Raw genomic sequence first — 17,762 nt, forward strand, 5'->3', positions numbered from 1 at the left:
GATCTGCTTTTTATTTGTTGAGAGAAATATTACAATTTGAAAATGTTGTTTTAATTTGTAAGCAGTGATATTAAAATGACCAAACATATAGTAGCTTAAAAAAATATTTGATAGAACATCATAATCAATTGGCAAAAAGGAAGAGCCAAATAACTGGAGTGAAAGAAAGCTAATGAGTAGCAATCAGAAGCACTGGTAATTGAAATCTCAAGGTTAAATTTAAAAAAAATCTCTTGGGGAGACAGTGGAAAGAAAATAACAAAAGGCTGAAAATAAAAGGCTTACATTATTGAGTAAGCACACTTAGGGCACATTATGAATAAAAGGAGCTAGCAAAAAAGACAGCATATAGCATGAAAAAAAAAAGTATCCTAAAGACATAGGAAGTCATATAGGTAGATAATAATGACTGGCTAATGTCAACATTATACAGAGAAACCAACTGTCCTCCTTCTTAATCATTCTTTTCCCCTCACCCTCCAGGCAAGTAGAGTGAGCCAGTTTACATGGAATTCTGTAAGAACTAACTTTCTAGTTTAGTGTCCTTTATATTTTAATATGAGAAACGATAGTGGTCCAGAGAAAAAAATGCCTGAACAAACATAAACACACGAATGTGAATGTACAGCTCTGTGTGGGTATGTTATGTTGGGAAAATGGGTAGGAGCAGGACAGTGACATGAGCCATTACTAACCCTTAACATAGTGTTCTGAGTTATATCCTTTCAATCTCTAATAGTAGTAAATAATGCAGGAGCAAAGACAGCTGGGAGATAAAGATGAAGAAAGGAAAAAATGGCTAAGAACAAAGGGAGAAAAGAAAATAGGGAATCAATGGACAGAAGCTACAGAGAAATCACCTAGCAATGTTTGAAAAATATCTTGAGGGCAGGGCACAGTAGCTCACACCTGTAATCCCAGCACTCTGGGAGGCCGAGGCGGGCAGATCACCTGAGGTCAGGAGTGCGAGACCAGCCTGACCAACATGGAGAAACCCCGTCTCTATGAAAAATACAAAATTAGCTGGGCATGGTGGCATGCATCTGTAATCCCAGCTACTCGGGAGGCTAAGGCAGGAGAATCATTTGAACTCGGGAGGCAGAGGTTATAGCAAGCCGAAATCGTGCCATTGAACTCCAGCCTAGGCAACAAGAATGAAACTCCATCTAAAAAAAAAAAAGAAAAAGAAAAGAAAAATATCTTGGAACTTGAAATTCAAACATACTAAGATATTTCAATAGTTAAAAAGCCTTCTTTGCTTAGTTAGGGTCAAATAAAGGTACTCAGCATTACCGGGGAGATTCGAGAGTATTTCTATAGTTTTACTTGGAACTTTCGCAAATTAGTAAAGAAATCTGGCACAATGAAAAACATTACAAGATTAAATAATAGAAAAAACAGATACGGCCATCGTGACACCCTGTGTGTGTTTTAAAAAAATTTCTTGGTTAGAATTCTTAATTCTTTGAAAACACACACACACACACACACACAGAGAGAGAGAGAGAGAGAGAGAGAGAGAGAGAGAGAAAGCCATCTACAAAATGACCACAATAAGCACAAGATACTGTTTTAAGATGGTTGCAGCAGTTTTCTTTAGACATCTGGGGGATCTGTGATTTGTATTTTTCTAAGAAATGACTCAGAATTGACTTTAGAACAATAGTCTTTCCACATTATCAACTGTTTTATCTCCTTTCCAACTTCCTTCCTGCTTCTCTGTTCAAATCTCTTCCCATAGTCTACATGAAACTACAGTCACATGTAATCCTGTCTCCTTTAAATAAAAAAAGATCAACAGCAATTAGGAATGTGCATTAAAGGAAGCTAAACATGCATGAAAAGTAAAATAATATATGAAATGTCTTTATACATTTTAAGACTAGCTTATAAACAGGTATTTTAGATTCTCCAATCTAAGTAAGATTCGACTTCATCTTTTACTGAAAAATCTGATTGGCCTTTATAAGCATAGCTGTTTCAACAACTTTTCAATTAGCTCACCACACATCACTTTGATACCTGTGAAGAAAATCAGCTATAGTTCCTTCCAATTCTACAATTCTAAAAATCCAGATAAAAACATAAAACAAGTCAGTTTTTCATTATAACAGAACACGAATAATTATACCCTTTTAGACTCTAAACATAATCTACATTCACAGCCTCTTCAAAGTTGAGGCTTAGTATAATAAATACAATCATACTTTAAATTGTTTACCCAGTTTCTTCCTTTCTTTATCTTTCTCTTTCTTTCTTTTAGACAGTATCTTTTTTTTTTTTTTTTTAAGACAGAGTCCGGCTCTGACGCCCAGGCTGGAGTGCAGTGGGCTCAATCTCGGCTCACTGCAACCTCTGCCTCCTGGGTTCAAGTGATTCTCCAGCCTCAGCCTCCCCAGTAGCTGGGATTACAGAAGCCTGTCACCACGCCCAGCTAATTCTTGTATTTTAGTGGAAACAGGGTTTCACCATGTTTGCCAGGTGGGTCTCGAACTCCTGACCTCACGTTATCCACCTGCCTCGGTCTCCCAAAGTGCTGGGATTACAGGTGTGAGCCACCATGCCCAGCCAACACACTATTTTTCATAATAAATTACTTCCCTTAAAGTTTCCGTGCTAACAAAAATCATAGATTCTTTACTTGGTGATACAAGGCATTTTCTAAAAGTTTCTTTGATTTCGGTCTAATTGCCTGAAAAGGGGACAAAAAACTTAAAGCAATATCCTGAAAAATCACACCACACAAAATCAGACAAAATTCAGATCTGTGTTCAGAAGTATACAATAAAAGAGGTAATTTTATTATAATTTGCCTTGAGAAAAGACACCAAGGCCATCTACACAACAAATCTAGTTCCTTTCTTTGGGATTGGGATGATTTATTCTCAAATAGGTTTTTAAAAGGATACGTGTTCCATTAACTCCTGATATTTTAAAGTCATCTAGTAGTTGAACAACCATCTCTCTGTTTGGATCATTAGGGTCTGAATTGCGAACCTGTAGTGGGGAAAAGACAGTAAAGCATGGAAATAAGCCAAATGGTATGGGAAGAATACTTACAGCAAATTAACTACAAGAAAGAGCTCACATAAATCTATCTTTAAAATATACTAACATTTCAATAGCTTTAATGGAGAAAAATCTTAGTCAATTCATAAGAGGAAATACAACCAACAGGAACTATTTTTCTAATTTTGCTAAACTATTTTGCTCCCTGATATCAAAGTGTGGCCTCCAAATTAACTGCAGATTACCAGGCTATGAGGAACTAAGCAGCTTTTGCAGGATGCGAATCAACTATAGCACCAACAGCACTGTTTATTTCAGCCGATATTTTTTTTTTCATGGAAAAACATTTATGTTAATTTACTTTTGGGTAGGTACAAGGCTCCTAAACTTGTCACAAATGGACATTCTGAAAAGTACTGTCTTAAGCCAGGTGCAGTGGCTTGTGCCTGTAACCCCAGTTACTCTGGAGGCCAATAAGGCAGATCACTTGAGGCCAGGAGTCGAAAATAAGAAAACTACTGCCATAGAAATCTCCTGGTGCAACATTCTCACTTTATGAATAAAAAATCTAAACTCAGAAAGAAAAACACAGTAACATGGAGAACGTATTGGGGTAAAGGTGACCTAAACCCAGGTTTTCTAATTCTGAGTTTAAGTTCCTTCTACCACAATGGCATATTCCTAATTTAAAACAAAATTAAAAGTACATTTTTGATAGAATTTATCTCAGTTTCCAGGTATAAATAGAATCAGTAAATACAGTATTTTTATATCATGTATTCTATAACATATTTGAAAACAACAAAAAAGATGCTATACATTTATTTACACAACTTTCCTTTTAACCATAGTAGGAAAGAAAAACATTATGACAGTAGTTACCTGGCCTGTAAAACATGCTCAGTGAATATTTTTATTCATTTGAAAGGTTTTTTTTGGTTCATGTGTGTAAGAAGAATTCTAATCATAGCATTTCCCACCAGTTCCCTACTACATGCATGGAATGTGTAAATATTGTTGTCTTCCTTAACCTCTTTAAGGATACTAGAACTTTATAGAGAAAATTATCCATGCTGAAGAGTCTCCACTTGGTGTGCTTTAATTCAATGAAACTTGATATATTTATAATTCTTTGCATTCATACATATAATCTAATACTCACTGACTTCAGCAACCGGATTTCATCGAGTGCTGTTTCGGTGTAATGTTCAGCACTTTTAACTACTTTCATTGCCACAAATTTCTTCCCCCTAAGAAACAAACACAGGCAATTAAGACTACATAGCCTACCCTTACTTTAGGAAGCTAAGGTTTAGCTATAAGATGGTTAAAAAGGACAAATACTGATTTCATGTTTCCCTGTAGCCCAAACAAGCTACTTCTGTGGGAACATTTGTACTTGTTAATGATGCTAACTGGCCAGATTTCATTTGTAGGAAGAATAAAAGATCTGTTCTCAGATAATCTCAGTTGTTGAACATTTTCTCTGAGTTAAAATCCTTCTTTTGAATATCTCCCTGAATTTCAAGCAAAACTTCAAAATGAGGATAAATAAGGGGAAAGATATTACCAAATTCCAAGTGTTCTTGTATCTGTATATAGGCAAAAACTAAAAGGTTAATAGCTGTAATATTTTCCCACAGGCAGCCAGAAGAAATATTTGGATGAAAAGAAAACGATAAAAATAACAAAAAATCAAACGACAAAAGCTTTACCAGCATTAATTTAATCACTCTTGTCTCTAAAGTAGAAAGGGAGATATATAATACCGATTCTTCACAAAAGAAAAGTGATTTCTCCAAGAATATAGAGACTATTGCCAACAACAAAATTCTGATAAATGAATCAGGCTAGAGATAGATTGAAGTCTGGATCAGCAGTGGAAACTCAGACAAACATATTTAGACATCATCTAACTAATTCTTTTACAGAACCACTAAAACTTACTGAATATCCCATGATAACCATACTGTTGAAAAGTGTCCCCAGCCTAACTTTCGGATCACATGATATCTCCCATTGAATAGATCTCCAATTTTCACAAGATGATAACCTCCTGGAAGACACAGGGGAAATCAGAAAAACCAGGACGAGAAACAATGGTAAGAAAAGGCATTTTTACATCACATTTTTCAACATCTATATACCTTTTATCAACAAAAAGTTTCTTTTATACAATCAATTCAACAGAAGAAAACCTTAATAGTCAAATCAGCCACATAGTATTACTGACTTCATGTTATAAAAAAAGTGAATAAGATTAATGATTTAGATTAAGCCTACAACAGCCTCATCCAAAAACAATAAAAAGGTTGTATATCACAATATTCTTGTCTCTCAATAATCCAATAGGTTTATCTAAACATATATATCTAATATATATCTATTTACAATTACAGTCTCAGGTGTTTTTTACGAGACAGAATAATTGTTTATTTAGCAAAAAACAAAACAAAACAAACAAAAACAAGTAAGCAAACGGGATTTTGTTCCTCTAAATAAAAACAAACAGCCCAGGTGCAGTGGCTCACGCCTGTAATCCTAGCACTTTGGGAGGCTGAGGAGGGTGGATCATTTGCAGTCAAGAGTTCGAGACCAGCCTGGCCAACATGGTGAAACCGTGTCTTCTACTAAAAATACAAAAATTGGTTGGTGCCATGGTGCATGCCTGTAGTCCCAGCTACTCGGGAGGCTGAGGCAGGAGAATTGCTTGAATCCAGGAGGCAGAGGTTGCAGTGAGCTGAGATCGTGCCACTGCACTCCAGCCCGGGCGACAGAGTGAGATTGTCTCAAAACAAACAAACAAAAACAAACAAACAAACAAAGGGCCAGGCGAGGTGGCTCATGCCTGTAATCCCAGCACTTTGGGAGGCTGAGGCAGGCAGATCACAAGGTTAGGAGATCGAGACCATCTGGCTAACACGGTGAAACCCTGTCTCTACTGAAAAAATACAAAAAGTTATCCGGGTATGGTGGCAGGCGCCTATAGTCCCAGCTATTCTAGAGGCTGAAGCAGGAAAATGGCGTGAACCCGGAAGGCGGAGCTTGCAGCGAGCTGAGATCATACCAACTGCACTCCAGCCTGGGCAACAGAGCGAGACTCCTTCTCAAAAACAAAAAAACAAAAACACAAAAAACAAACAAACAAACAATAACAAAAACCCCAAAATTAGCCAGGCGTGGTGGTGGGTGCCTGAGGCATGAGAATCGCTTGAACTCAGGAGTCAGAGGCTGCAGTAGGCTGAGACTCCACAGCACTCCAGCCTGGGCAACTCTGTCTCAAAAAACAAAACAAAAAAACCCCTAAAAAAAAGAAAACAGAGGAAGGCCTCAAAAAAGCTGCCAACAGAGGCAAGAATCAAGGTATTTTCATATTTATCTTTGCCAGCTGACAATAAGGGCCACGTTCTTCTCCTAGATGGTATGATACATTCCATTTTGTGTTCCTACCCAAAGACTCTGGAAAGTCTCATCAAGAAACAGAAAAGATAACAGGCAACCTGATGACACCATTTAAGTGTCTGTAATTCCAGTTTAACTTAACAGCCATCACTATGAGAAAAAAAGTAGTAAGAAGGTATTTTGTAAAAATCTATATGCCAAAATGTTACCATGGTTATACGTGGCTGATAGCATTGCAGAAGGCTTTTACACTCTTTTCTGTTTAACACAGCTCTGGAATTTTCTAAGGTAAATATGTATTATAACTTTTAAAGAGGAAAAAGGTAAAAACATTTAATATAAAATCAGGCTTTGATAAATTAAGTCAGACTAAGAACAAATACTATTTCCTAAGTTTTAGAGAAAAGGATACAAGTAAACAGCAATAAAACTGTGTTTATGCTGATAGATCAAACATCCAAATGAGAAACTGCAAATAGATGGATCATGTCTCACTTCATACCTCCTTATGAACTTACCTTTACAATAATCATTAGGATCTTCCTGCTCATCATCATCAGATCCCAGAATCTCCTCTTCTTGCTCTGGTAGATCACTCTCAGAGTGGGGAGCAGAGCCTCGGTGCTGAGTTTCAGATCTAAGAAATGATACAAAAATGCCCATTCCATTTGGACAGAAGAAAATAAGACATTATCAAATGCCGCCCTCCCCACAAAAAACTAAATCTTCAGATAATACGAACAGAGTATTACCAAGTGGCCGCCTAGGAAAACATTAGCTGTAGTTTTACCTCATGTTAGAAAAATACTTTACAACTTCAGTACATGATAAATCTGAAAAATATTAAAAAGTACAAAGGAGAAAAATTACTTGAATCTCAATATCCAAACATAATCACTGATAAACTACTGAATCTTCTTCCACTATGTTGCTGTATCTTCATAAAAATATTTATCTGTAATCACATACTATATAAACAAATTTGCATCTGGCTTTTTCTATCATAAACTTTTTTAATTTCTATGAAATCTCTTAAATCTTAACATGCAGGCTGGGCATGGTGGCTCATGCCTGTAATCCCAGCACTTTTGGAGGCCGAGGTGGGTGGATCACCTGAGGTCAGGAGTTTGAAACTAGCCTGGCCAATATGGTGAAACCCCATCTCTACTAAAAGTACAAAAAATTAGCCCAGTGTGGTGGTGGGCACCTGTAATCCCAGCTACTTGAGAGGCTGAGGCAGGAGAATTGCTTGAACCTGGGAGGTGGAGGCTACAGTGAGACGAGATTGCGCCACTACACTCTAGCCAGGGCAACAAGAGCAAAATTCTGTCTCCAAAAAAAAAAAAAAAAAAAAACAAAAAAAAAAAGTTTTTTTTGTTTTTTTTTTTTAAAGTAGAGATGGGGTTTCACCGTGTTAGCCAGGATGGTCTCGATCTCATGACCTCGTGATCCGCCCATCTCGGCCTCCCAAAGTGCTGGGATTACAGGCTTGAGCCACCGTGCCCGGCCTAAAAAAAAAAAATCTTAACAAGCTTCCCTTAGAAGTATCACTGCTTACTTTGGCACATTCTGCTCAGTTGGACATTTAACTTATTTCTAATTTTTCACTACTAAAAATATAGTTGTTGAATACTTTTGGATAATCTTTATACTGTAATTAGAATTATTTCCCTAAAATTAAACCACTAAGTGGGGTTAAAACATTCCTGTTTATAAAAATAACATGTTAAATGAGGAAAATTTGGAAAACACTTGTTTCAAGACATAACTATCAACATTTTGGAATATTTCCTTCTAGTCAGTGGCCATGAATGCTTCTAATGATTTTTATGTAGTATGACTGTTTCCCAAAAAGGTTGTACTAAGTTACACCCCCCCACAGCCACACATGGGCTTTTGGTATTTAAGTACTACCCCATTCTGAAAACTTAGCTTATTTGATAGGTAAATATTTCATTTTATAATGCATTAAAAATATTTACTGATTTCCTTCTCTGTATGTCTTCAATTAGTTATATCACAATTTTTGTGCACTGAGAAGTTCAAGCAGCAGAAAAACCTGAATTTGCATTCAGGCTCTGACACTTATTAGTTGCCTGTCTTCTAGGAGCTTTAAGCAAAAAAAGCAGGGTACCTCTGGGCCTCATGCCTGTAATCCCAGCACTATGGGAGGCCGAGGCAGGTAAATCATTTGAGGCCAGGAGTTTGAGACCAGCCTGGCCAACATAAAGAAACCCCATCTCTACTAAAAATACAAAAAGTAGCTGGGTGTGGTGGCAGGCACCTGTAATCCCAGCTACTTGGGAGGCTTAGGCACAATAATCACTTGAACCCAGGAGGCAAAGGTTGCAGTGAGCCAAAATCGCATCACTGCACTCTGTCCTGGGCAATAGGGCAAGATTCTGTCTAAAAACAACAACAAAAACAAAAGGTAGGGTACACAGCATTCCTTTCAATGGCTAAAGGAAAATACATCTTACATTTTTCAGTATTTATTTACCTTTTCATCAACCTGTTCCATCAGATTATTTTTTCAAAAGATTCAATTAACAGAAAAACATTTTAATAGCAAAACCAGTTACATGCTATGACTGAGCTATTAAGACATAAGAAATACCTTGATGCAACTAATGATTTAGATTTTTGGTGGCCATTCCAACCTTCTCAATTCTTGATTTTCTTTTTAATCCCCCAGGGCACACAAAATTAGCTATAAAACTGCACGATTCAATGTCCATTGTAACTGAAAACATGTCTTTGGGAAATTTATTTAGTAATACACTGGCCCACTTTCCTAAGTGAAAATAAGGAGTCTGAATGAACAACATTCTCCAATTTGAGATTAAGATGGAATTCTGAAACAGATGCTCTGATTCAAACTTAATGAAAGTTAATGAAATGGGGCGGTTGCAGTGGCTCACACCTGTAAGCCCAGCATTTTGTGAGGCCAAGGTGGGCAGATCCCTTGAGCCTAAAAGTTCAAGACCAGCTTGGGAAACATGGTGAAACCTCATCATTAAAAAAAAAAAAAAAAAAAAAAAAAATGCAAAAATTAACCGGGCTTGGTGGTGCATGCCTGTAGTCCCAGCTACTCGGGGAACTGAGGTGGGAGGAATGCTTGAAGCTGGGAGGTTGAGGCTGCAGTGAGTCATGATTGTGCCACTGCACTCCAGCATGGGTGACAGAGTAGACCTTGTCTCAAAAAAAGGGGGTGGCGGGAGATTAACTGAAGGCTTGTATAATGGAGTTGACACTGTACACTGCACAGCAGACAGGCTGGTATTTATCTTGCAGGGGAAAAAAGGGAGGTCTATTCTCCAAAGAAAATGAAATAAACTGGAAAGAACAAATGCTGTTAGTGTAGATGATGGTACCCCAGAGTAAAGTTGTCCAGATTCTGGCATTCAGGGGGACCAAACATCACACAGGTACCCTCCTACCTATTTACCCTAAAGAAAAAGCTGGCCAGGCACAGTGGCTCATGCCTGTAGTCCCAGGACTTTGGGAGGCCGAGGTCAGTGGATCATATGAGGCCAGGAGTTCAAGATCAGCCTGGCCAACATGGTGAAACCCCGTCTCTACTAAAAATACAAAAATTAGCCAGGTGCAGTGGCACGCACCTATAATCGCAGCTACTTGGGAGGCTGAGGTGTGAGAATCGCTTGAATCCGGGAGACAGAGGTTGCAATGGACCGAGATCATGTCACTGCGCTCCAGCTTGGGTGATAGAGTAAGACTCTGTCTCAAATAAAATTAAAAGAAAGAAAGAAAAAGCCTTGCAAGGGACGTAGGGTTTATCAATCAGGTCTCTAATGCCTCATCCATAAAAATAAAAGGTAACTAAAGATCATTGAACATTTGAGGAAAGTCCACAGCCCCAAAGACAGAGACCAAGATAAGCAATTGGAAAACTGACCCTAGAGGAGAGATATGCATTCAGGAGAAACACAAAACTTAAAAACTAGTTAATATGAATAGAGAAATGTTAAATGATGTCCATTTCCATATAGACTATGATGCTGTAGTCTAAAAGACGAGTAAAGTCAGAAAGAAGTTTTAGAAAATAAAGTTGACCATTCCCTAAATGTAGGGGGAAAAAATGCCCACTTATCTCATAATTGCCCATTATCCCGTAATATCTCTATTCAAGATAATAATGCTCAAAAAGAGATGAGACAAACACAATCAATCCAGAAGTTCCCACATCTGAATAATCAGAGTTGCAGAAAGAGAAACTTATGAAAATAGTAGAGATAAAATTATTAAAGAAATTCAAGAAATTTCTGGAGATTGAATGGAAGCTCCACTTAAATCATTATTAGGGAATTTTAAAAATCCCAGTGTTAAGACTCTAAAGGCTTCTAGGAAAAAAAAAGCTAGAAGAGCAGTAATTAGACTGTCATTATCTATCTCATCAGAAAGCCAATACACTAAAAGACAATGAGGCAATGACTTCTAAATTCTGAGGATTTTTTTGAACCTAGTCTAAGTTTCAACAGCATTTGAGAGCAGAATAAAGTTTTTCAAATATGGACAGACACTGAAACTTATCTCTCATTCATCTTGTCTGAAGAAGTTACTTGAGGTCAAGAAAACAAAGCAGTAAAACTGAGAAAGAGGACATAGGATCCATAGGATTCTGTTTTACAGATGAAAAACAGAAGAGCCAAAAAGGAAGTTACAAGAGCACAACTATAGAGAAGGCCTGAAATGCATTTAATCTGACCTAAAGCCAGAGACCAGAGGGCTCTGAGATATTCCAGGGAAAAAAACAAAGACAAGAAAGTATGCTTGAGACATACTTTCTGGAAGAATCTAACAATATGATAAAAAAGAGGTAACATAAGGGAGAAAAATGTAATTACAAATTCCAAGAAACAAAATCTGAACAAAAAAAGTTACACAATTATAGTCACAAGACACAGTCAAAATAACATAAATGCAGATTATTGATTTTCTACTTCAAAATCAACCCAATGATAAAGCACAAAACACTTAATTATGGCTGCAAACTAGAACGTAAGGATTCTTTGTAAAGATTGTAAAGACAGAATTTAGGGGGCAGTTGGGAAAGAAAGAAAAGTCCACCAATATTCTCATGTTACAAAGTTAAAGCGCCTACAGTTGATGAAACCAAAAAGAAAGGTTGAGGCATATGCTTGTGTGTGTGTGTGTGTGTGTGTGTGTGTGTGTTTCATTCACAGTTCCTGGCTCATAACTCCCACAGCCCTCATCAGTCTTTTTGTTATAATGTTGGGGCTCTTTAGGTCTCAAAAGCAGGCCTCGGAAAACAGACCTCCTGCCCTCTTTCACCTGCTCCTTTTTCTTCCCACTGCAGTAATGTAATCCTTCCGTGCCTTTCCATAAAGAAATTATCTGACCTACCTTATCTGATTCTGATTCATAGGATCCTCATTTCAGAGGTCCTGCCCCATACCTTGGGGGAACGAATGATGCACAGAGAGGCCAAGAATCTGAACAGACAGGCCCTGCTGGGTTTCTATACTCAGTCTATTAGGTCGTACTCTTTTTGTCCAATCACATTTCTACACAGTTGTCTATGCTTTGTTCATGCCTATCCAATGAAGTCTCCATGAAAGGCCCAAGAGGATGAGGTATGGAGAGCTTCCAGACAGCTGAATAAGTAGAGATTCCTAGAGGGTGGTGCACCCAGAGAGGGCATGGAAGCTCTCTTAGGCCCTATGCATCTATTCATCTCTATCCTTTGTAATATCCTTCATTAAAAACAAAAACAAAAAAAAACCCAGTAAACATGTTGCCCTGAGTTCTGTGAGCTCCTCTAGCAAATTAATTCAACCCAAGGAGGTGTCATGGAAAATCCAATTTATATCCAGTTGATCAGAAGCACAGGTAAAACAACCTGGGCTTGCAACTGGCATTGGAAATGGGGGAAGGGCAGTCTTGAGGAGTGAGCCCTCAATCCGTGGGGTGGGTCTCCAGGAAGACACTGTCAGAACTGAATTGCATCAGAGGACATCTAGCTGGTATCTGCTGCAGAACCGATTGCATGGTGTATGGCGGGGGAGAAAGTTTCACACATTTGGCACAGGAGTCTGTGTTCATTGTTGTGGTGTGAGAGCAGACAAAACAGTTTGAAGTTTTACTACTCCAGGTATATTAAAGTTATAAAGCAATCAAAATAGATAATAACAAGTGTTGGTGAAGAAGTGAAAAAAACTGGAACCTTTACACACTGCTGGTGGGAATGTAAAATGGCACAACCACTTTGGAAAAGTTTAATTCCTCAAAATGCTAAACGTTAGAATTACCATATGACCCAGCAATTCCACTTCTAGGTATATACCAAGAGATGAAAACATGTATCCACACAAAAAGTTGTACATGGATGTTCACAATGCATAGCTGTATGATTTTGTTACCAGTAGTGTTAACCTGAATGGGATCTGGTTAACTTGGAAATGCAGGAACTTACTATGAATTTTTTACTATAAAGTAAAATGCTGACTGATTCCTGCGGGCAGGGTGGAATATACAAATACAGCATTATTCATTAATAGCCAAACAGTAGAAATAATCCAATGTCCACCAACTGCTGAGTATCCACAAAACAAAACAAAATTCACATCTCTATACATAAAAAGAAATAATGTACTGATACCTGCTTTAACAAGATGAATGAACCTTGAAAACATTATACTAAGAGAAGCCAGCTACAAAAGACCACATAATCATAAGATTTTATTTACATGAAATGTCCAGAAAAGGGAAATCCACTGAGACAGAAAGTAGATTAGCAGTTGCCAGGGTCTGAGTAAAGGGAGTAAAGGTGAGTTACTATTAATGGGTTTGGAGTTTTCTTACAGGAGGATAAAAATGCTCTAAATTTAGATCATGGTGAGCTATAACAATTCTGATTATATTAAAACAATGGAACTGTGCACTAGATGGGTGAATTGTGTGTGTGTGCGCGTGTGTGTCTCGCTCTGTCACTCAGGCTGGAGTGCAGTGGTACAATCTTGGCTCACTGCAAGCTCCCAGTAGCTGGGACTACAGGCGCCCACCACCACGCCCGGCTAATTTTTTGTATTTTTAGTAGAGACAGGGTTTCACCATGTTAGCCAGGATGGTCTGGATCTCCTGACCTCGTGATCCGCCTGCCTCGGCCTCCCAAAGTGCTGGGATTACAGGCATGAGCCACCACACCCGGTCTAGATGGGTGAATTTATGGCATACAAATTATGTCTCAATAAAGCTGTTAGATAACTAGGTCCAAATACAATGCTTTATTGAGAGGAAGAGAGAGATAAGTGGTGATAGTACAAGGTGAACTCTATCTTCCTCAATCATAGCAAGAATTTATGGTAATAGCTAAAGCTGATGAATCAAGGAATAGCAGTAAGTATGCTGGAGATGTGCACGTCTATCCAACTATTAATAAAATAAACAAAAAGCAATGGGTAAAAGTAGTTATTTTAGGAAGCAGGCCTATGTCTAGGGAAAAGGTGAGACAGAGGACTATGTAGCATTTATTTAATTAATTCATTAATTCATGCATTTATTTTTGAGACAGGGTCTTGCTCTGCTGCCCAGGCTGCAGCGCAGTGGTGCTATCACGGCTCCCTCCAGCCTTGTCCTCCTCAGTTCAAGTGATCCTCCCACCTCAGTCCCAAGTAGCTGGGACTATAGGCGTGCACCACCATGCCTGGCTAATTTTTAAATTTTTTAGAGATGTGATCTCACTATGTTACCCAGACAAGTCTCAAACTCCTGGGCCCAAGTGATTCTCCAGCCTCGGCCTACCAAATTGCTGAGATTACAGGCATGAGCTACTGTACCCAGCCTGTAGCTTTTATTTTAAAAGGTTTCCACTGTGTATTCTATTGCAACAAATTAGAAATCTAAATGTCCAACAAGAGGTGAGTAGAATATATTTATTAGCTGCATAAGTCACCTGTATCTGTTTATTTAAATTTGATTACCAATTTGTTCACATAAGGTAAAACCAGTAATTGCTAAAAGGATCATCTACTCAGGCCCCTTGATCAATACATTGCATTATGAATGTTTATTATATTTGAATATGTATCTATGCAATGGACTTTTAAAGTATTTATGGCAGCACAATTCTCAATTCCAAAGATATGGAACCAACCTAAGTACCCATCGATCAAAGAACAGATAAAGAAAATGTGGCATCTATATCCCATGGAATACCACTCTGCCATGAAAAGGAATGAAATGTCTTTTGCAGCAACTTGGATAGAGCTGGAGGCCATTATTCTAAGCGAGGTAAATCAGGAATGGAGAAAAGCAGACACTGTATGTTGTTACTTATAAGTGGGAGCTAAGCTATGAGGACTTATACAGAATGATATAATGGACTCTGGTGACTTAAGGTTGAGGAGAAGATGGGGGGGTTAGGGATAAAAGACTACATATTGGGTTAAGTGTACACTGCTCAGGTGACAGGTGCACTAAAATCTCAGAAATCACCACTAAAGAACTCATTCATGTAACTAAAAACCACCTGTACTCCAAAAACTACTGAAATAAAGAAATTATTTTTTAACTATGTATTACTATATTTTTTACAAGCTAATTTAATCACAAAAATTAGCCAGGCATGATGGCAGGCATCTGTGATCCCAGCTACTTGGGAGGCTGAGGCAAAAGAATCACTTGAACTTGGGAGGTAGAGGCAGAAGAATCACTTGAACCCAGGAGGTGGAGGTGGCAGTGAGCCAAGATCATGACATTACACTCCAGCCTGGGCAACAGAACAAGACTCCATCTCAAAAAAGTTCATTTATCATATTGCCAGGTTCTTCCAGTGTCAAGCATGCCTTCTTATCTGTTTTCCCTAAAACCTCTCTCTTAAAGCCCTTTGACCTCCAGTTCACATTAAACCCCTCTGAACTCCAGTTTACATTTTCTAAAACAAAACAAAAATGTCAACAAATTCTACACAAACACTGGACGCGGTGGCTCACGTCTGTAATCCCAGCACTTTGGGAGGCCGAGGCAAGCGGATCACCTGAGGTCACGAGTTCAAGACCTGCCTGGCGAACATGGTGAAACCCCATCTCTACTAAAAATATAAAAATTAGCTGGGCATGTTGGCGCGTGCCTGTAGTCCCAGCTACTCAGGAGGCTGAGGCAGGAGAATCACTTGAACCCAGGAGCTGGAAGTTGCAGTGAGCTGGGATCGCACCACTGCACTCCAGCCTGACGACAGAGTGAGACTCCATCTCACAAACAAAACAAAACAAAACAAAACACTGGTGATCTTTAATGAAGCACAGTTAGGCAACCACCACACTCCAGATTTTTTTTCACAATGGCCTACAAGACCTGACATGATCTGTCTCTTCATTGCCCCCTCCAACCCATCTCTCTATACATATCTTCTTAGGTCTGTGCGAAAGTAGCACCCTTTCAGAGAACTTCCTGGACTTTCCTACATGAAACAGCAGTCTTTGCCACATGCCCTCTGCCATTCCCCTTACCCTGCTACTTTTCTTCAGCACTTGACATTTTATTGTCTTCCTCCAGACACTCTCAGAATGTAAGCTTCATGAGGACAGCCTTTTTTTGTTCAATGGCGTATCCTAAATGCCTAGAACAGGGATGTGTACAAGGTATTTCTCTTTCGTCTTTAGTTATTATTCATTCTTCAGTTAAAGTCCATTACCCCTCTGCCCCCAACAAAACTAGACTGTGAAGAGCCTTAAATGTCAAGCATTGAAGCACTTTACATGGAAGGAAGTGGAGCCATTAGAGTGGCCCTACAAAAGAAATGCTTTAGAAAGATTCTTTTGGAGCCAGGTGCGGTGACTCACGCCTGTAATCCCAGAGCTTTGGGAAGCCGAGGCGGGTGTATCACTTGAGGTCAGGAGTTTGAGATAAGCCTGGCCAACTTAGCTAAATCCCATCTCTACTAAAATACAAAAATTAGCTGGGCATGGTGGTGGGCGCCTGTAACCCCAGCTACTTGGGAGGCTGAGGTAGGATAATCGCTTGAACCCGGGAGGCGGAGTTTGCAGTGAGCTGGGATTGCACCACCACTACATTCCAGTCTGGGTGACAGAGCAAGACTCCATCTTGGGAAAAAAAAAGAAAAGATTTATTTGGTAAGGAGGTTTGTAAAATGTAGGGGAACCAGAAAGCAGAGATGTTGGGGACCACTGCAGAGGTAATAGTTACAGCAAAGGTCTCTGGAGTCAGGAGACTTGAGTTTGATCCTGGCTCCATAGTTTGTACCAGAGCTCCAAAACTCTGAATAAACTGTTAGTGTAAGAAGCTCTCTGCGCCTCTTGCCTTATGTGTAAAATGAAAGCAGAAATGATGCCTACCTCATAGGGCATTTGTGAGGATATGTTAATCCTGTGGTTAATGCAGTGCCTGAACATAAATTTTAGCATTGTAGGTAGAAAATAAAAGAAACAAGCAAGTATTCGTTCATTTATTCAACTTAGTTTTACTGAGTGTCTGTAGATATCCCAGGTACTTTTTTCTAGGCACTGAGAATGCAGCTGTGAGCAAGTATAGGGTCCCTGCCTTCATTGCGTTTACATTCCAGCATGAAGTGACAAAAAATAGCACTAATTTATCCGAACCTATCTGGTTCTTGAGTTTTAGCTGGTGAACAGCAAAAGTTGGGACAGCAAAGTCCTACCTCAGTCTCTCCAGGAGATACATGCTCTACAATGTCGGGTTATGAAAAGAGCTATAGAGAAAAATTAAGTAGGGCAAGGGGACACAGTGTGCTCATGCTATTTTAAGTAGTGTTGTGACATTTGAGTAAGGAGGTGAGCGATGCTGGAGTTTATCTGCAATGATTCAAAATGGTGATTTCAGAAAATGGAAATTCAGGAAGAGGAACTGATTTAAAGATGGTATGTGGCCAGGCACAGTGGCTCACGCCTGTAATCCCAGCACTTTGGGAGGCCGAGATGGGCAGATCACGAGGTCAGGAGATCGAGACCATCCTGGCTAACACAGTGAAACCCCGTCTCTACTAAAAATACGAAAAAAAAAAAAAAAAAAAAAAAAAACTAGCCGGGCATAGTGGCGGGTGCCTGTAGTCCCAGCTATTCAGGAGGTTGAGGCAGAAGAACGGCATGAACCCGGGAGGCGGAGCTTGCAGTAAGCTGGGATCCCGCCACCGCACTCCAGCCTGGGCAACTGAGCAAGACTCTGTCTCAAAAAAAAAAAAAAAAAAAAAAGATGGTATGTTTGGGGTCTTAGAAATGATTTAGTTATGGCTCTAAAAGATGGATTAAAGCTGGGCGTGGTGGCACACACCTGTAGTCCCAGCTACTCAGGAGGCTGAGGTGGAAGATCACTTAAGCCCAGGAGTTCAAGGCCAG

The 17,762-nt window shown here is 39.1% G+C and overlaps 1 protein-coding gene across 2 annotated transcripts in view; it reads right to left on the reverse strand.

Moving 5' to 3' along the window:
- The window catches only part of SRPK1 (SRSF protein kinase 1), a 90,259-nt gene that overhangs the window by 51,640 nt on the left and 20,857 nt on the right, over positions 1 to 17,762 (reverse strand). For both annotated transcript variants that reach the window (XM_007972817.3, XM_007972816.3), the window contains 4 exons: positions 6,930 to 7,048; positions 4,957 to 5,065; positions 4,172 to 4,259; positions 2,910 to 2,997 (listed from right to left, as the gene is read on the reverse strand). In XM_007972817.3, coding sequence (XP_007971008.2) covers positions 2,910 to 2,997; positions 4,172 to 4,259; positions 4,957 to 5,065; positions 6,930 to 7,048 — 404 coding nt within the window. The remainder of the gene's footprint in view (positions 1 to 2,909; positions 2,998 to 4,171; positions 4,260 to 4,956; positions 5,066 to 6,929; positions 7,049 to 17,762) is intronic.

Source organism: Chlorocebus sabaeus, chromosome 17, assembly GCF_047675955.1.
Source record: "Chlorocebus sabaeus isolate Y175 chromosome 17, mChlSab1.0.hap1, whole genome shotgun sequence".
Taxonomy (NCBI): domain Eukaryota; kingdom Metazoa; phylum Chordata; class Mammalia; order Primates; family Cercopithecidae; genus Chlorocebus; species Chlorocebus sabaeus.